This window comes from Sphaerodactylus townsendi, linkage group LG07 (genome assembly GCF_021028975.2).
Source record: "Sphaerodactylus townsendi isolate TG3544 linkage group LG07, MPM_Stown_v2.3, whole genome shotgun sequence".
Lineage (NCBI taxonomy): Eukaryota > Metazoa > Chordata > Lepidosauria > Squamata > Sphaerodactylidae > Sphaerodactylus > Sphaerodactylus townsendi.
In genome coordinates, this window is record NC_059431.1 from 87,684,801 (window position 1) to 87,705,837 (window position 21,037).

General features: G+C 39.9%; 1 protein-coding gene across 3 annotated transcripts in view; it reads left to right on the forward strand.

Moving 5' to 3' along the window:
• DENND4C (DENN domain containing 4C) overlaps positions 1–21,037 on the forward strand; it is a 72,296-nt gene that overhangs the window by 16,279 nt on the left and 34,980 nt on the right. For all 3 annotated transcript variants that reach the window (XM_048503101.1, XM_048503102.1, XM_048503103.1), the window contains 10 exons: positions 2,718–3,040; positions 4,971–5,223; positions 6,290–6,359; positions 8,103–8,272; positions 10,584–10,825; positions 13,159–13,225; positions 14,289–14,347; positions 14,654–14,798; positions 16,655–16,830; positions 20,912–21,012. In XM_048503101.1, the coding sequence (XP_048359058.1) occupies positions 2,718–3,040; positions 4,971–5,223; positions 6,290–6,359; positions 8,103–8,272; positions 10,584–10,825; positions 13,159–13,225; positions 14,289–14,347; positions 14,654–14,798; positions 16,655–16,830; positions 20,912–21,012 (1,606 nt within the window). The remainder of the gene's footprint in view (positions 1–2,717; positions 3,041–4,970; positions 5,224–6,289; positions 6,360–8,102; positions 8,273–10,583; positions 10,826–13,158; positions 13,226–14,288; positions 14,348–14,653; positions 14,799–16,654; positions 16,831–20,911; positions 21,013–21,037) is intronic.

The window sequence follows — 21,037 nt, forward strand, 5'->3', positions numbered from 1 at the left end:
TGTAGCGTTATAGCACACAATTATTAGTGTTTGTCAATGGGATTGTGATTATTGAACATATCACTGCATAACTGTAAAAAATAACCAAGAAGAAGCAGAAGCATGCAGAATGTGAATTTCTCACTGTAATTAGAAGGCTTTGGGCTGAACTAGTAGGGAGGTTTTTAAAGAATAAATGATGACAAGACTGTAACTGACCTTTAAAACTACAGGCTAGACAAGCAAATGCTGATTTTTGTAAATAATGGAATTTCCTTTTGTAAAGTAAGCCTATAGTTAGCTCAAGGACAATCCTGCACAATTTGGGTTTTAGGACAGGTTGTTGTCTTGAGCATCATGTGGCTGCAATATAAAACACAAACAGCACTATACCAGAAGGGTGCCAAACTCTGCACACCTGGAGGTTTTATTCATAGCAGTTGTGTGGGGAACATAGCACATGTGAATAGTATGTCAAGAATTCAGAAGTGTTTCTGCCAAGGGACATATTTTCTTTTGTCCTGCTATATGACATGTTCTGTATGCTCCCTCCCCACGCCACCTCAGGAAATAAACATTCCTCTGTTAGAAGAAGAGGAGTTTAGATTTATACTCCACTTTTCTCTATCTTTATGGAGTCGCAAAGCGACTTACAAACTCCTTCCCTTCCCCCCCCCTTCAACAGGCACCTTGTGAGGTAGGTGAGACTGAGAGTTCTAAGAAAACTGTGACTAGTTTTCTTAGAACTCCAAACCTGGATCTCTCGAGCAGAGGCTGCCACTCATGTGGAGGAGTGGGGAATCAAACTGAGTTTTCCAGATGAGAGTCCGTAGCTCTTAGCCACTCTACCACACTGGCATCCTGAGCACAGGAAGGAATACATGAATTGATACTCTCTCTTTTTGGCTAGGTGGTAAATGTGAACAAATTTTTTAGGATTTTCACAGTGAAAAGAGTAACATTTTAGCCGTAAGAAGAGAGAAGGGAGAAATATTTTAATTGCCAATAGCAGGTTGTAGGCATGGTGTTAATTCTATTCATTCAACCAGCATTTTGAGCCTTCTAGAACTTCAGTAGTCTTGTGGTCTTCTTTTACTTGGTCAATGTTTTTTTTTAATTGTAAAGACCCCTCCACAAAACCAACTGTTTGTTTTACCTTTTCACCAGATGTTCTCCAGTTTTAGTGTTACACGAGGAAAAAATGAACCATTATTAACGCAATCTGCAGATCAAGGCTTTCCTGACACAACTGTGACTGTTTGCATTCTTAACTCACCAAACAAGAGTTGCTGTCATAAAAACTGTCTGCTGATAGTTCTGTGCTGCTATACTGAAGGGCAGTATAGGGTGTCTATGGGGTGCAAATATTGGTCATAAAGGGAGGAGCAGAAGAAATGGTGGATCCTAGATGTAGGAGCTTTTGAAGATCTTTGGATTAAGAAGCTCAGAGAAACAGGAGGACTGGCTTTCTGGATAGGCATCTAAAGGATATATGTAACCAATCTAGTATCTTTTCTGTTTATTGCACAGTAGGTATTTGATTGCCCTGATCTGGATAGTCCAGGCTAGTCTGATATCATTAGATCTCAGGAGCTAAGCAGAGTTGACACTGGCAAGTATTTGGATTATATCGTGGCAGGGTTGTGACATGGCAGTAGACAATGGCAAACAGCCTCTGAATGTCTCTTGCCTTGAAAATCCCGCCGGGGTCACCATAAGTCAAATGTGACTTGATGGCAAAAAAGGGGTATTTGATATGCTGGATCCCTAAACTCCAAAAGCTTGAATTGGGTCTGGTTTAGCACAGTGGCTTGAAGAATAAGCTGGAAATCTAAGTTGAAGGCTTCTCTCAACAATGACCTGATGAACCCCGGTTGTTTGCTTCTCCCCCTTCCCCAAGTATCCACCCATGTGAAGATGATCATGATGCTATCTTTGACCTATGGAATGAATGTACAAATTTCAGAAGAAGTATTTGAGGCAACTTGTGTATCTAGAAAAACTGCATGCTATACACATACAAAAAGTATTCATTTTGTGATGCAAGGGTTTTCCTTCTTGCTCAAGAAAGAACTTAAGAAGTAAGTTGTTGGCAATTCTTTTTCTCTGATATGAACTGTATCCCACAGTGGTGACATTTGCTTGGTATCTAACATATAGTGAATAGTCAGTAGTAACGGATTCAAAGCTGTTCAAATTTCATTTCTAGATGGGGAAAAATGTATTGACCTTTATTGACCTGAAATTATTGTTCTGAAATACATAAAAGAATAGCTCAGCTGTCTGCCATTGGAAAACCGAGTTTTGTAACTGGTGTAAGTTATACAGCTTGGAAATTTTTAAATAGTTTTAGATTGCAGCTACATTTTTTTTCAGAAATATAGATTACATTCCTTTTTGTGGAGGCTAGAATATAAGGAGACAGCACTCTTGGAACTTTGTTATCAAAAGTCCATCAGTGTCTTCCCTGCATTCCTTTGGGATGATGAAGACGTCATAAAGCCAAATTTCATTATTTATGAGTATGTAAGTATGCACATTTGTCATCCTTCGAGCACTGTAAGATAGATCTATTACCATATTTACTTAAACACAAAGGTAGATTCCGTGAGCATTCCAGAAAGGATGATTCATGTGAAGGAATCTCTTCTACCCTTTCCTTTGCTAATGGAAGTGACCTACTGATTCTTTCAGAAACCATGTATGTTAGTCTGATATATGTTTTCATTCTTTCCTAGGAATTCCAGCAACCAGCTATGATTGAGGATAAAGGCCCAAGAGTGGCCGACTACTTTGTAGTGGCAGGACTCACGGATACATCAACACTTCTGGATCAAGAAATAAATCGTCTTGAAACAAAGTCTGTTGGTCCAAAGGCTCCAATCACAGATCTTGCTGTCATTATTAAATCAGCAGGTGAAACAGTCCCCGAAGGTTACACTTGTGTTGAATCGACACCCACAGCACTTCAAGCCAACCTGAACTATGGGAGTCTTAAAAGCCCAGAGCTTTTTCTTTGCTACAAGAGGAGCAGGGAGAAACCCCCTCTTACTGATATTGGGTGAGATGTTTTTTAATTGATTTATAGGTAGTGAGTTCATGGTGAAGTAGAAAAGAATGTTTGAAATGTATGAGAAGGAAGAGTTAATGTGTTCTTTAAAAATGTTTGAATCCTTAATAGTGGAATTTTAGTAATCTCGTGTAATTCAAATTATGGGTGTTTCAAGGAAATGCTACTAGTGTTTTTTATGTGTAATTGCCTCCTTTGCCAAATTGGACCACATTTTGAGTGTTCAGGACCAGTTGCCTAGTAAATGGGAATATGTGAAAAAGTCAGAGCAAATTGAAGAGAGCAATGATGTAGGTTAGATATGGTTATGCATAATGAAGCTTACCTTGGGATCCCAAATGTTCAGTCAATATAGGTGTTGATTGAAGGTGGGAAATATCTTACTGAGGTTGTATTGTGCTCTTGTTATTACAAATGAGTCCTGCACTGTAGGCTCCGTTGCATGAAGTTCTGTGTAATGTTCTGTTGAGCATAAACTCCACTAGCTTTAGTTTTGATCCACTGGCTTCAGTTTTGATCTTAGAGTAGACTATCATTATTGGGTAGCAGTATCTTGAGGGGCTGTGTGGTAACTTTATGTTTCTTTGTGTCACCCACCTCCAATCCATACCTGTCTGTTCATGAAATCTACTCCTATGCTACAGGTCTATATGGCTGCACTGGTGCAAAGAGTGGCCAGGTTATGATGGTACAGTCCGCTCGTATGTGTCGTAAGGACTGTCATACCTGTCAAGTGGCATGGATGCCGCATAGAACTAATGTGCTAGACATGGTGCTGGCAGATGGTGGTATGTTTGAACTAGCATTGGTATATCTGTGCTAGATTTGGAACATCAGTTTACCATCAGTGTAACACTATATGCTGCAATGGTGGATGTCCTTGTGATTATGTTTAGAACTGGGTTATTAGAACAGTAGTTGTGCAGCAAGTTCTGGCATCCATCTGGAAGTGGGATAGCTGTGCAGTCTTGCAGGTCTGGGCCTGATTAGCTAAATCTTATTTTGTGTGATCTACAGAGTGCTTTGTTCTCAAGCTGTATGTTTTTACATAGTTATGCCTTCTGTGTGCTAATTAATGTCATTATCATATTTACTGGATACAACTGCTAAGCTGGTTTTTACAAATAATTTTACCTCAGGATCCTTTTTTGTTTAAATGTTGTTGTTTTTTTAAAAAAATCATGTGGCTGCCTTACTTAGTGCCAGTCTGCCCATAACTCCATGAAGCAGGTGGGATGTTTTGCAAACTTTATGATTAGAAATCTAGGATGGGTGATTTTAAGTGGAAGTCCAGTAAGCGCTCTCAGCAAGAAACTTAAATATGGCAAAAGTGATTTGTTTCTCCCAAGTTTTTGCCGCTACCACCCCATTTAAAATATTTCAGTGTGTGCAGTATTGCATTTTTGCTATATTATGTGTAAATTCAAAAGGCCAAATCCAAGCAGGTATAAGCATTGTTAATGTATGTCAATATCACAGTGCAGGAATGGGTAACCAAGATTTTTAAAAAAACCTTACAGGCCCTGTCATGGTGTCATCTCTGGCAGTGCTCTATATTAGTTCCATCTGGGGCGCTGCCAGTCACTCCCAGCCTTAAGACCGGGTGCCGCTAATATGGGGATGTTATGCTGCATACTGATTTTAATGTTTTTAGAGGTAATTTAAGTTATTTATTGACTGCTCTTTAGTTTTGTGTTGTGAACTGCCTAGAACCCTCAGGGGATGAGGCGGTCTATGAAATCTAAGGAATAAATAAAATAAAATAAAAGTATCCAGTGTTTGGAATTCCTCATTTTGAAGATCTTTGTCTCTTCCACAAGATACTGTTTTGAGAGGGGCTTATTGTACAGTACTTTGATGAACCGCTTAGTATTTTGTATGTGAAATATTCCTGTGTCCCACTTTCCCCTCCCTCCTGCAGAGTTTTATATGAAGGGAAGGAACGTGTAATGCCAGGCTGTGAGGTGATCCAGGCCACGCCTTATGGTCGCTGCGCTAATGTCAATAACAGTTCGGCCTCTTCCCAGCGCATCTTTATCACCTATCGACGGGCTCTTCCTGTGCGACCCCAAAACTCCTTGGCTGTTACCGACATCTGTGTTATTGTAACCAGCAAAGGAGAAACTCCTCCTCATACTTTCTGCAAGGTTGATAAGAATTTGAATTGTGGCATGGTGAGAAGAATATGTTATTTTGAAACATGGACCTTTCAGGGCTTGTTTCTGCTATTAAAAAATGTGGACGAAGTGTCTGTTGCGCTGTTACCTAGCATACTTAACTCAGAGTACAGTTTGCATCACTTTAGTTTTCACAGCTCTGTACTTTTTCCTTCCTTTGGTTCTGCTGCCTGAATCATATTTAAGAAATAATTCTCCCAAAGAATGGGGCGGAAGGGGGGGAGGGTTGAATCCCAAACTTGAAAGGCTAGGGTGTGGCGTTAAAAGCCAATATTTTCTTCTTCATCATGGCTTATTTAAATGCAAGCGAAAGTTGACTTCTTTAAAAGCCTGTTTTGTTCAGTGTGGGCAGTTTAAAAATGTCTTTGTTTTTGTGATTTTATATATACTGAAAACTTGGAATGTACCTTCCACCTGCAGCCCAAAGTGCCCAACCTATTGTTTCTTCAAGATGATGGATCTCAGAAACAGCATAAGGGGCAAGTCAGGTCTGCTTTAGGAGGAGGAATGGGAGCGAATTTGCCCCCTTCAGTTATTGGAAATCCTCTGTAGGATCCAACTCACATGAGTGGGTTTTTTTCCCCTAGTATATACCTCCACAAAGTTATTTTGTTTTGTGACTGTAAGTATGCAAATCAGTAGCAGGTCGAGCCAAGTGAAGTGGTAGGGGATAGTCAGGCTACATTCCATAAACAATCTGTATGTGTGGAGTGTATGCAGTCATAAGGGGAGAATGTACCTAGTTAATTAATATTGCAAGACCTCCATTTTAACTTTCTTGTAATGATTTTATCCACCACGCATAATCAAAATGATTTGTCTTTGAAATAATGTTCTGCATTATATGTTAACACACATATGTGAATAAGCCATTACAGGCCAAGCACCATCTTTTTTTAGTTACATCATTTCACAGATCCACTCATAAGCAACTAGCTTGTATATGCGAACCAGACCTTTGGAAGATTAGATACTTTTAACAATAGATTGTTTAAACATATGTATAAGGAATTCTTGTGTAGTGTTCTCAAATTATGATATGACCTAATTTATGTCTTTACAGTGGGGCTCAAGTGTATACCTGTGTTATAAGAAGTCTGTTCCAGCTTCTAACTCAATTGCATATAAAGCTGGTAAGGAATTTATTTTCATAAACTGAAGCTATATTAGCAGATGTTTAAGCTTATCTAAACTTATTTTACAGTAAATTAAATCTGTCTCTTAAGCAATGAATTGGAATAATTTAATATAAAAGACCACCTACCATTCCAACTTGGATCTATCCCAGGGTTACTGTATACATAAGTTTCAAAGTTAAATAATTGTTTAGTCCTCTTTACTATCCCTTTTTACTATTAATAACTAATTAGCTATGTGTCACTTATCCTAAAGATGTTATTTCTTCTCCATTAATGCTGTAGACATATTGACAGAAATTGAAAATCTTTTCTGTTTTTAATATAGTTCACGTGGGTCCCAATCTTCTAGAAAATTATCCCAACTCTTATATTTCATTAAAGTAGATAGTTTATCTATTGCTGTGTATTTCATCATTTTATTTATCCAATCTGTTGAAGGGATTTCTTAAGATTTTCTGTTCTTTGCTACCAAGATTCTTGCAATTGAAATAATATATGGTACCAATTTCTCATTCCTCTTACTGATACCAGAATCCAACATGTTTAACAAAAACATCTTTGGTCTTCACATAAAATCATACCCAAAAATATTTTTTGTTAACTTATAAATACATAACCAAAAATGTTTGATCTTCTTACACCCCCACCACACATGAATAAAAGACCGTTTCTCTTCTTTACAACTCTAACGAATATCAGAGACCTTTACATACATTTTTCCAAGCTTTACCGGATTTAGATATCAATGGTTAAACATCTTATAAAAATTTTCTTTTATATTTGTAAATTTTAGATTTCCCCCCAGATTTTACCCTATTTTTCCAATTTAATAATAATAATAATACCTAAATCTCTCACCCATTTTTATCATATTTTCTTTCACTTTTTCTGTTTTTGTTTACATTGTTAATAACAATTTATACCTTTTTGATGAGAAATTTCTTTTCTTTACACAAAGCTTCCCACAATTCAAATTCTTGCAATCAAATACGATTTTCTCATCCTTTTTCCCCCCTCTCCATTGGTGGTATAAAAACCATTGACATTGTTCTTTAATATTTCATCTCTATCTTTTAATTTTTGTGTTCCATCATATTTTTTCAAGACATCCCTGTATCTTAAATAATCTATACTTCCTCTGTCTTTTAATAAGACAGCTTCGTGTGGAGAGATCCACCAATGTGTTTTTATAATCACCTGATTTGAATAATCCTCCCAAACTTTACGTATTATTCTCCGTATGAAATGGTCATTGAATCCTTTATGTATTTTGTCTTTCTTACACCATATATGTGCATGCCACCTGAACAACAAATCATGTCCTTCCAAATTCAGCAGTTCCTTATTTTCGAGTATCATCCAATCTGTGAACCATATCATAGCCACTGCTTGATAGTAAAGTTTGAGATTTGGTTTGAGCTTAGACCTCCACATTCCTGGCTATCACACATATTCTTATATTTGAGTCTTGGCTTCTGCCCTCCCCACACGAAATGTAAAATATCTTTCTTCCATATCTTAAAATTTGACTTGGAGTCAGATTTTCATTTAGGGGCAGATTTTAAATTGTGTTTTGCAAAAGTGTTTTCAAAAAAAAAATTTTTTTAACCTAGGATGGCTTAAGGAGACTTACTTCCTGGTATTACACAGTTCAGTTCCAGATTGTGTGTTTTTCTTTTTATTTATTTTTTAGAAAGCTCTGTTTTGAAAAAGCTGAATTTTGTTTTCTTTCAAAAGGTTTAATATTCAGATATCCAGAAGAAGATTATGAGTCATTCCCTTTGTCAGAATCTGTACCTCTATTCTGTCTTCCAATGGGAGCTACTATTGAATGTTGGGACCCTCAAACCAAATACCCACTACCTGTATTTTCAACATTTGTTCTCACTGCTTCATCTGCTGAAAAGGTATTCTTGAGCTACATAGGCTTCTATTTTAGCATGTTGGATCTTATATAACTGTAGACTGCCTGCTGCAGAAATACTGTTTTGTAGATATATTGACCTCTTGGGTTTGAGCAACAGCTTTAGCACTGAATTAAATTGTTAAAACATTGTAATTTCTTTTAAATATTCACTTGAGCTATTTTTATGTCCTAGAAAATAAATAATGAAAGGTCTACTTAAGATATGTCCTGAAAATAAATTTACCAAAATATATTTATTGCAACCAGTTGTTCAAGCCAGTTCACTTAGTGCAGTGGTGGCGAACCTTTGGCACTCCAGATGTTATGGACTACAATTCCCATCAGCCCCTGCCAGCACGGCCAATTGGCCATGCTGGCAGGGGCTGACAGAGTAATCCAGTGCTATCTCCTGGAGTGCCAAACCATAGGTGCACTTTCCCTGACTGTGAGAGGTATCCATGGCTCTTAACATGCTGTATGTGACTCTTCTGAACAAAATTCCCCAATATGGCATCAGTCCCATGTTCACAGTAGTGGGCCACTGGTCAGTGGAGCATGTGGTTTGCAAGTGGTTCTCACCTTTAAATTGATGCTTCAGGGTCTAGAGGACAGATTAGGCTGTGAGCCTTGTGCCAGGGATGGAAGGACCATTCTTCTCCAACACTGCCCAGCCCTTTTCCACAGCCTCCAGGCTCTTATTCCAGGACAGAGGCATATCTAGGGAAAATGGAGCCCGGGGACAACATCTGAGTCCCCCTGCCCCTCATGGGCGGCTGCCCTCCCCCACTGTGACCAAACAATGGTTTTTTACACCAAGTCGTTTCAAAGTTTCACATTATAGAGCAGGCCCCAAATCACAAATCTGAACACAGCAAGGGGCCATGCCACACAACAGAAATAAAATTTTTTGAAAACGTTTCCAAAATGCTTTCAAAATGTTTTATTACTGCTGTGAAAACATTTTATGGTGTTGTATCCAGTCCTTCCAATTGGGGAAAACAGCATCACTTTCAGTGTTATTTAAACTGGGGACCCCAGATTCTTCCTTTAAGGTGGATTTAAAAGGAGAATCTGGGGGAATTTGGGGGGTGCCTGCTGTCAGGGGTGGAATTATTAAGATAGCAGCACCAAAAATTCAGAGTATCTTCAGGAGACCCTCCTGCTGATACCACCTAAGTTTGGTGAAGTTTGGTTCAGGGGGTCCAAAGTTATGGACCCTCAAAGGTGTAGCCCCCATCTCCTATTATCTCCCATTGGATACAATGGGGGATGGGGCACCACCTTTGGGAGTTTATAACTTTGGATCCCCTAAACCAGGGGTAGGGAACCTGCGGCTCTCCAGATGTTCAGGAACTACAATTCCCATCAGCCTCTGTCAGCATGGCCAATTGGCCATGCTGGTAGGGGCTGATGGGAATTGTAGTTCCTGAACATCTGGAGAGCCGCAGGTTCCCTACCCCTGCCCTAAACCAAACCTGGATGATTTCATCAGGAGAGTCTCCTGAAAAATCCCTGAAATTTTGGTTCTGCTAGCCTAAAAACTGTGCCCCTTGCAGGCCAAAAACAAAAAAACCCACTAAAAATACCAAAAAAACCCACAAACGGACCTGCATTTCTTGCACCCCACCCCCCACAAGGGGGTGCCCAGGGACATTTGACTCCCCATGTCTCCATTGCAGGCACGCCACTGTTCCAGGACAAGGGCACCTGGCAGTAGGAGAGCAAGCTTGCTGCAGAATAAAACTATCAAATGGGCCACAGTTACTGCTGGTGGTGGTTTTACTCCCCTTTCTCCCTGGCTGGCTTACTGTATTCTGAGCTCCTTAGCTGCTAGGCCTCATGTGATTTAATTGAATTGTATATTTTTAACTGTATTTTGCCATGACCTGGACAATCCCGGGCTAGCCTGTGCTGTCAGTCCTCAGAAATTAAGCAGGGTCAACCCTGATCAGTATTTGGATGGGCAACCTCCAAGAAATACCAGGGTCATGAACCACCTCTGAACATCTCTTCCTTGAAAACCGTACAGGGTTGCCATAAGTTAGATGTAACTTGACAGCACAACCCTCACCCATATTTTAATTGTTCAAATGTATCAGTGTTCACTATCTTGTGGACCCTGATAAAGTAGAAAGATGTCATAAAAATAAATACATGTATTCTGAGTAGTCTTGCTGTGAAGGGGGGGAAATGCAAGAGGTCCAAGGAAAACCAATGGGTCTGTCTCTAGGTCCTACACTCTTTTTACCGGCTTGATGTAACTACTTCTGCGCCTCTATCTCTGTTCACATCTCTTTCCCCCATTATTATAGGTGTATGGTGCTGCTATTCAGTTTTACGAGCCATATTCGCAAGAGCTTCTCACAGAGAAGCAGCACATACAGTTGGGTCTCTTGACCGCTGTAGAGAGAAAAGTGGATACCTCCAAATCCATAAATTCCAACAAGTGCATCTGCTTACTGTCCCACTGGCCTTTTTTTGAAGCCTTCAGAAAATACCTTATGTTCATCTACAAGCTGTCTGTGTCTGGACCTCATCCTCTTCCCATTGAAAAGTAGGTGAACGTTTTTCCCAAGTAGCCTCTTGGTTTTTGTAGTTGTGGCTTCAAAAGTATGTAGATTATGGTAATATTTCCTTTTTGCTATTTTTGACTATAATGTGTGGTACATGCCATGAATTGTTGTTGGGAAAGAATCTAAATTTTATTCTGCTTTTGAACAGGTGGATTTATGGCAACGAATCTCATTTTGCTTCTCACTGTTGCGTACTTATTTATTGACGCTTGCGCAATTAAAGCAAGTGGAATTTGTAGGAGAGTTCATCCTGGATGCTTTCTTCTGTATTTCTGTCTTTTGGGTTTCAGATTAAGGAAGGAGCAGATTCTGTTGTTTTCTGGCTTTGTTTATTTTTGCTGCTTTTCTGCTAAAGGACAGATGGGGATGCTGCTGGAGTAATTAGTCATCCCAGGCAAGGTTTCCGTCACCATAGCAACAGCAATGCCACTGCATCATTCATCCCCTGGTCTGAAAACATCATTCTCTGGTCTGAAAACACAATCCTTCTGTCTGCCTTCTTCCTCTCCCTTTCCCTCAAGTGTGTGCGAACCAGTTGAAAATGGGAGTAGTAAAATAGAAGAGCCACCTGCTTCTGCCACTGCAACAGAATTGCTTCCCTTTTCATGCCAATACATATCCAGCTTCCCTTCCTCTTACTGTCCATATTTTGGCTCCTTTACGATACAGAGAAAATTTATAGAGAGACACTCAAGTGTTTTAAAGGAAAGGAAAGTGCACATGCCCAATTAAAGCATTAAATGACATCTTATATGGGACAGCAGCTGGTGTTTAATTATGTGCCACCTATAGGACTAAATCTTTAGAGATACATATTTCACTAGGTAACCTTGTGTGGATTCAATCATCATCCCTCTTCCCTCATCATTTATAACCCACCTTTCTCCTTGAGACTCAAAGATGACAAAATATGAGAAGCAAATCAATCTGACAGCTAAGAACTCCTGTAAACAATACAGTAGCAGTAGGAAGGGAGAACTGGAAAACAATGCAAACAAAAAACCATGCAAGACATGACATACCATAATGAAGAAAGGGGCTCACAAAGGTAGAGGACATTACAGTAAGCAAGGAGGTGGTACAATAAACACTGCAGCAGACTACAGTGTTATCGCAGGAGGCTGCCTTCTACTGAATCAGACCTTTAGTCCGCTGAGGTCAGTATTGTTTACTTTGACTGGCAGCAGCGCTCCAGGGTCTCAATTGGAGGTCATCCACTTCATCTACAGCCTGATCCCTTTCAAAAATCAGAACTGGAGAACTTGGGACGTTCTGAATGTCAAGCAAACGCTCTGACACTGAACCACAGCCCCTTACTGTATCCTTTATTGAAGTGACTACTGTCCTATTGCATTATGTTCCACTGCAAAATGGCCCCCTGAACATTTCTTTTTTGCTTGATCTGTGAAATGATGCACATGTGGGGGCTTTCCTGACCCCCGGCTGAGTTTCCTTTCAGTTTAAAGCACTCAATAGTAGCATGTGTTAAAAACTGTAGTATGTGGTTTACAGAAAATATTAAATACTGTCGATCACTGAACCATTCAAGGGGAAGAACCAGGGTTTGTAGAGATGGATTTTTAAACATTTTAAGTTCCATTTATTCCAGTAGGAAAGGTAATCATACTTCAATCCTGAGAATATTTTCCTGGGAGTTAGTTACTTTGAGTATGCTTATAGGATGACACTATTGGTGTCTTTGAATTGAATTGAATTGAATTGTGCAATGTATTCTAACCCTCTTCAACAGAGCCTTGTTACCCTGAGTAACTGGGAGATGAATTATAGTCAGTTTCTTTCTGCCTTTTGACTGCTATTGCAAGTAGCTTAACGTGCTTTGAAAGAACATTTAAAAAACCCAGATTTAGTTATTTGGCTGTACCGTTTTCAAAAGCCCCTGGCTGAGCAAGGGGAGAAAACAATCATGCCATTAGTTTCTTTCTGTTGAAGTTCATCAGGAGCTCAGTGATGCAGAATGTAGCAAACGCTGCCTTGTATGCTATACATAAAAAAGAGAGAACCAGATTTATGAATTACAGTGCATTGCTTCATGGTATCCATACTCTTGTATTACAGTACAGTACAGTAACCTTAATTAGGCATCAGAAGAAACACACCAGATAAAATTAGACAAAATAAGACAACTGGTAGGAACGTTGAAAGTGTACAAACAAAATGTATACAGAGAGGAAAGCCCAGAGGATTATTTCCTCTGAGCTTTGTTACGGTGTTTAAAAGTATTAATGAATGATCAAGTGAGTATTTAAATCTGAAGTTGTTAATTTCGCAATCATTTTTAAAAATTACTTTTCAGGCACATATCCCACTTTATGCACAATGTACCTTTCCCTTCTCCTCAAAGACCAAGAATCCTTGTACAGGTAAGTGTAATGTTTAGTACAACTTAACGGGACAGCCCTTTTTCCTGAGTAATAAATTTTGTTTTTCAGTCATACATACTGTTACTTTTTTATTCTGTGCCATTATGCATTGAAGGCATCTCTGTGGAAACTATTTGACAACATTAGGTCTCTTTTCTATGTCCCTGGCAAAGTAAAATCTTCTGACAAAGCAATATGCCAATGCTGTTCATTTAAGAGATATTGTAAAACAGTGACTGAGCTGTGAGGCAGGTATTCTTCAATTTAAATCTGAGCTATGAAGTACCATATCTAAGCATTTAATAAATTGTCTTAGTCCAGTCACTACCTTAGCCCTTTTCTCCCTTTACTCTGCACCATGGAGATGGACGTAGTGACTTGGCTTGGATCCGCTGGTAACTTATATGAATAGAAGGATTTCAATCTGGGGAGAACAACTTCCTTGCCTTTCTCCAGAATGCCTGTAAAAATGCTTCTGCTGCTACTGTTGCTGGCAATGCTCGTATGGTGTTGAATTGCTGTCTGTTTAATGAACACCCATTTCAAGAACAAGTCTGGGGCTTAATGGTCTAGCGCAGGGGTAGGGAACCTGCGGCTCGAGAGCCGCATGCGGCTCTTCTGCCCTTGAACTGCGGCTCCACGAGCCGAGCCGCTGGCCCCATCCTTGCCCGCCTTCAGGTAGCAGGGCGGGCGCACCAACTGCCTGCAGCCGGCTGGGCTGCGCCGTGGGCTTCCCCTCTCGCCTGCCCCATTGGAGTGGGATAGGCGCTTTCCGAGCCGAGCCGCTGGACCCATTCTTGCCCGCCCTGCACGCAGCAGGGCGGACTCATCCATGTGCTTCTCAGAATGAGTGGAGTAAAAGGTTAAAAAAACCCAATGTATACAGTGTTAGCTTTATTTTAAATGTCAAAAATTATGTGCGGCTCCAAGTGTTTTCTTTTCCCGTGGAAAACGGGTCCAAATGGCTCTTTGAGTGTTAAAGGTTCCCTACCCCTGGTCTAGCGAACAACAGGATCTTGACAATCCCGGGGGGAAACTAAGGTTGTTTTTTACCCTTTTGCAGCTGTCTGCACATGATGCATTAATACTGTCTCAACCAGTTTCTACACCTTTGCCACTCAGGTAATAGTAAATATTATAAATATTTTAAGGATGTTGTTGATTGAATATATTGTTAAGGTTTCTCTCAAACCCCTGACTAAACTGAGCAGAAGTGACAGATCTATCCCAGCTGTATCTGCTAGGTTGCATAGCTCTGCCTACTTACAGAATACAACCATTTCAGTGAGAACATGAGATCCTTGTCCTGTGAATGTCGCAGAAAGGGATTGAATGAGACAATGTATGTCAGTATCTGATATGTTTGTGTTTTTTTAAGTTACACTTAATGACCATTGCTTTGCTCAGCCATTTGCTTTCTCGCTCTAGTGGTGCAAACTTCAGCACACTGCTAATGAATCTTGGACCAGAAAATTGTGCTACTCTGCTGCTCTTTGTGTTACTGGAAGGCAAGATCCTACTCCACTCTCTCCGACCCGCTGTGCTGACTGGAGTAGCTGAAGCAGTAGAAGCTGTAAGTAGGCTGTGTTCTCTCCTAGCTTGACCCATTGGTGTTTCTGAAGCCACTGTAGTGTCCTTTGCCTTTTCAGCAGAGGTTCTGTTCTGTTTCTACCCTAAAATATTTTCCCCTTATTTTGGTTACAGGTTATGAATGACAGGAGGTTTAAACATCTAAACTTACTTTGAACTACCTGTGTCTTTTGTCCTATTTTCAGTCTGTCTTCTTGTACTTAAATTTTTTATTGTGGCATCTATTTTCAGAAGCAACGCTCCTTTTCATAGTAAAAGGGATGCTTTTGAGAGAAATAGGTGAAGAGTTAGGTAATAACAATTCTTACCCATCTGGGGACAGGTGAGGCACTCCAGCAGAAATAAAATTGGTCCAACTTCCCTCCCCTGCAAAGTGGGAATGACTATTTCCTTACCTTGTCAAAGATTTCATATTGAGATAGGCTTTTTTGTTCTTGATGTTGTTAAGAATTATTTTCTCCCGTAAGAGAAAGGGAGAACAGCATCAGAGAAAGAGAGAAAGGGGAGAACAACATCAGAGCAAATAAAGGCAACTGCTCTTTTTAATATCTGCAAAATTGGAGTTTTGAAAACTTGGCCAGTGAAAGGAATTAAAATGTGACATTTAAATCCTCAAGTGTATTAGTGTCAGTCATTTCCACTGTGTTGGATCCTACCTTGGTGTCCTATCAGTTCTTGTCCATTGTTCCAACACAAGGACTCTTCTGCAGATATTGGTGGAAGGATCATTGAGCTAACATTCCTAACGAAAAAATGGTAGGACTCAGCTCAGTCTTGGGGGTGGGTGGGGTGATATAAAAAGCAAACTTAAAAATCAGAACTTTTTAGGTGATAGAATATTTAGAAAACAGTGCATGTTGAACACAAAACCTTCAGCTCCTGCATGTCATTTTTATCTGAATTTCTGTATGTTTAGTGCTCTTGAAGGAGTTAATCTTTACATTCATTCACTTTTCCCTGTGCAGGGTTGTACAGTTTCCCTCATGTACGTAGCAGACATGAAATCTGAACCCAATTCCTTCTGGCTTCCCAGAATCTAGTTTGCCACATTATCGTGCAGCTGAAGGGGAATAATGTGTTCTATTTTTATTTAGATATTTGTATCCCACCTTTTCTTGGGCCTCAACATAGCTTACAAGTCACAATTTAGAACTTGAAGAAAAATAAAACCCCACTGAACGCCTCTGCCAGTTCCAGCCATATTTTAAAAATAGTTCTACAGACAAACTTTTATTGCCTCAGTATGAATATGAGCAAATTTGACTAATGATGTGGAACTTTGTTAGTTAAAAAGAAAAACCTTCCATTGCATTCCTGTGCAGCCAAAAAAGGAATAGTGTTGACTTTTCCGTTATTGTTCTGCAATTAATTTATAGACCTACAAGTTAGACATCTTTTTGACTTCTAAAACTAGTTGCACAGCACGCTATTTTTAAGCACTTGCGAAGTCAAAATTATTTTTTAATAAAAATAATTAAGTTTTGTACTCTGGTTTAAGGCTTTCTCCATTAGTCCTCCTTACCAGGTATTTTAATCATTTCTACGTGGATGGCTCTGTAAGTAAAGAATGTTGACCCAAAAGCTTTTCAATGCTGTAAGAACACATGAAGAACTCACAGTAAAAAGTCTTGCTTTTCTTAATACTTCTTGGGCTTCTACAGTTTTTATATTTGCTAGATTTTACTGCAGCGTTTTGAGGTGCTCTATAATTCAAAACTCTGCGGAACAAAAGATCTGTGGTGGCCTTGAGGTGATGTTCCATGTTTACTAGCATTAATGGATGTTATGCAGTATCTGTTGTCTTGTTAATACACAGGTTTCATTTCATTTTTCCTTCAGATGATCTTTCCATTTCAGTGGCAATGTCCCTACATCCCTCTCTGTCCTTTGTCTCTGGCAACGGTGCTCAGTGCTCCCTTCCCATTTATAGTTGGAGTTGACTCCCGGTACTTTGATTTATATGACCCTCCACAAGATGTTGTTTGCATTGACTTAGACACAAACATGGTGTACATGTAAGTTTTTGTTTTTAAATTTTTGTTTATATCCTCTCTGTTTTTGTGTATGTGTATGTGAAGGTTTTAATGTAAATTTGTTTGGAACCATCTTATCCCATCCCTGGCATTTGTAATAGATCAAGAGCCTATTAGACAGAGGCTGCTTTCAAACACTTTGGATAATGCACTTTGACGACTGATTGCAAGTGGATTTTCCTGTTTCACCCAGGACAGTCCACTTGCAAACAATTGCCAAATTGCATTATCCCAAGTGTTTGAAAGCAGCCTCATATAAACCCTGCTGTTTTTATTCTGGGCCACCCCCATTCCTTATTCTTGCCTTTCTTTGTAGTTTCTTCCTTGTTCCCAGAATTCGGGCAGAAGTAGATCAAATTGATTTATGTGTTTCAAGTGCTCATGAAAACTGAATTCAGCAACCTGTCAATGGAGGAAGTGTAGATTTTTGCTACATTCACCTTTCTCTAGCAGTTTCTTCTAGCACCATTTCCCTTCAGAAGTTTATCTCAGGGGCTATGACCATACAGAGGATACAGAGAGGAGGGATTAACTCAGTCCCTTTCCGACTCTTCTCACTTCAGGCCTCCAACCTGCATGATTGTCTGTCCCCTTAGGCACCATCACTACAGAAACCAGCTTTCCAAGCATTGGTAGAAACTGCTGAGGGAACGGAGTGTGGCAAAAATCTTGTTCCTCTTACAGATCCCTGGATCCAATCCATAAGCCTCCTTTTCCCCAAATGGGACCCAAAGCAGCTACATTAATGAAATGAGACAATCCCTTCTGTTCTATGTACCTGTCTTACAACTAGTTCTACAGTTTTCTGAAGGACAACTTCTGAAGGACAACTTCAGGAGGGCAGTTCTGTAGCATAGGGATAGGCAAAGAAAAATCCACAACTGAGCTGTGGCCATTCTCACCTGTTTAGAGGAGGGGAACAGACATTAGGATTGGTAAAGCTGTTGAATGGCTTCATATTGGGGGAAACTGTCAAAAATGTGCATTTTCTGGCTGTAAAGGGGGCAGATCCAGACCCTTAAGAGGGCTTGTCAGGTGAGTTACTGAATTTTGGATAAATTTACTCTTCTAAGTTCAGTTCAGTGGCAGCCCCACATCTGACCTTGAGATTACTATTGTATGTAGATGACGTAGTCTTCTTTGCAAGTTGGGAGGAAGGGGTGGAGCTCCGACATTCTTCATATCCCAGCAATAAAACATCCCAGTAAAGCTCAAATTCACTGCAGGTTATTATGAGTGAAAATTAGTTAAGATACCCTTTAGCCTCTAAAAGGACAAGAGAGTGCACAACAGAAAGAATGACTTTGCCTAACTTCCCAAAGAACAAACCTGGGGAAATTTAAACAGTGAAATGCTTAATGAATTCTCGTTGGTACGGTATGGGTCAGATGATTCTATACAGTGTAAATCTTAACCTACCCACAATTTAAAACCAATTTTGAGAAAGCATTTTAAAATCTAAAAATCCTTCTGAAAGTAATTATCTGTTTAACGTTTTATTGCATTTTTGTATGAAACAATAGAAGTTGCATTAACTCTCTCAGCAGGCTAATTTTGTCTTGTTTTTGGATGCAGAACACTGACATGCTGTCTCTCTTCTGTGTTTCCCCCCTCTGCTTTGCTGTGTGTTTTCCCACATACACTTTGCTACCATCTTTCTGAGAAGCTTGTACTCAAAGTAGATTTGGGTTCCACCTTCCCCGCTCACATCTGATTGCATTTCCTTACTACCACCAGCAACCTTTTTTCAGCTTTTAAAAAATTGGCCAGAGGCATATCTGTATTATTATTATTATTGTTGTTGTTGTTGTTGTTGTTGTTGTTGTTGTTGTTGTTGTTGTTGTTGTTAGCTAAATGGGTTACGGTGTGAGGGGACAGGAGTGGGAGCCCACAAGCACAGTCCTTGTTAATATATTATTATCTGTATTATTGCTGTATCAATATAGCTGCTGAAGAAGTGGGCAAAAGGCACATTAACTTCAAGGGGAAGAGGGATGGTGACCCCAAGGAGGTGAAGCCTCTGTTCCTGCCAGTGATGCTTCTGCATTGGCAGCAGCAAGTAAAGCACAGTGGGAAATGGTCCCCATGTGAAAACAGCCCTGGTTTTGAGTGAAGTTCGAACTGTAGCTTAAGGGTTAAAGTCCAAACTCCAGTCTGCCATTTTGAATGCAGTGACAAACTATTGTTTGCACTGTATAGGAAATCATGAATTGACTGATTGGTGGGGAAGTTCAGGAGCATGGGGCTGGTTATTACAGTTCCAGACCTTAGTTTAATCTTATGTGTTACATTGGCCCTTGAACCGTGTTCACTGGAAATGCTTTGTAAGAAGCCCCAGGGAAGGAAAACTCAGGAGTGTTTTTCCACTAGTACTGAAGAAGGGTTGGTTTGTATACACCGTTTTTTTTCTCCTCAAGGAGTCTCAAAGTGGCTTCTAATTTCCTTCCCTTCCCCTCTTCGCAACAGGCATCTTGGGAAGTAGATAGGGCGGTGAGAGTTCTGAGAGAACTGTGACTATCCAAGGTCCTCAGCAGGCTTCTTGTGGAGGAGTGGGGAAAACATACCCAATTCACCAGATAAGAGTCTTCCTCTCATATGGAGGAGTGGGGAAGCAAACCCAGTTCTCTGGGTTAGAGTCCACTGCTCTTAACCGCTACCTCATGCTGGCTTACCACTGCTTTATGTGTGAATTCATGCTTAGTACAGTAGGAAAGTGGTTTCTGTGAACTTAATGACTTGGGGTAAAAATACAAATGGGTACATCCTACTATGTTTAGGAGAATGATATAGATGTGCCAAAGAATCTCAATGCACTGATTATACATTAATTTAAGCCCACTGCTTTTGAATATATACTGTGGATAAAGGAATGATTGCATAGAAAGCTTTTCCTTGAGGAAGTGAGGGGGGGATAGCAGTCTGTGAAGAACAAAGCACTGTCACAGGCACAGTGCTTGACACAGAGAAGCGAGCTTTCTGTGTGTATTGCTAGTGTGGTATTATAATGTAGTGATAGAAGCATTACTGACTGCCAGAATAAGTTGAATAGCTTTCATTCACTAGGCCTCCTCTTCATTATCTGTTTCCAGAGTCAATTAGGAGAAGCGACAATGAGAAATTGTTAGTATGGAGATCTGATAAGGATGACAAGCCAGTATTTGTCATCCTCTTTCTTTGTTATTTATAGAATTAATGTTGCTTTCAAGTTAGTGTTACAATTCTCTGAATAAATCTCTGGCATAGAGAAATGTGGTTTTTGTATTGGCCTTGATACATTTTTCTCTCCCTCTGCCCCAAATATTGCTTGACTAATTGGGGTGCATTCAGATGTCACAACAGTCTGCAATTAAACTTCGTCAGGCACAAACACAGCTTGTCGCTGTACTGATGTATGTTGTTGCTTCCTGCTTTGATCAAGGTCTAGTTCACAAGGATGTCCAGATACATGGGCCCCCTAGGGAACTGGATTATTCAATGTCATCCTGGATCAAACCAAAATTTAGAGGCCAGGGTTGCTGTAGCTTGTTTTTGCACTGAAATACCGCCTCTGTTTTCATTTCTTTCGATTTATAACTCACCCTTCCTTGCAGGGTTCAGGGCAGTGAACAACAACAATATAAACAATAAAACACGCCAGTCATAAAAGCATAAACAGCATAAAAACAACAGAACAACAGTTACAAAAGATGGCGACAACCCTTATATGTCCCGGGGAGGCCACTGACAATGTACCGGTAATTAAGTTTGATTCAGACCTGGCTGGCCAGATGTAAAAGCCTGGCGGAAACAGTGGTCCCAGACTATTCAGGGCCTTAAAGGTTAATATCAAGACCTTGAATATGACCCAAAGCTGTTGTAAGTTGTTCTGGGTCTGGACTCAGATTCAATTAAAATAACTTTGCTTAATGTTTTGGTTTTTTCCCCACAGGTGTGCTGGGGGTGGAGTAGAAGGAGGGAAAGAAATAGACTTTTGATTTTACTTTAAGCATTAATATGATACATTTTCTAGCGTTAAACCTTAGCTCCCTTTTGATTTTTGTGTATGTTTCTCCTAATTATTTAGATCAGATGATAAGAAGAGTATGAACTGGAAACAGCTTCCCAAGAAGCCATGCAAAAGTCTGCTCAGCACCTTAAAGAAACTGCATCCACAACTGGCGTTAGGTAAAATACAGGAGAGGAGAGGGAA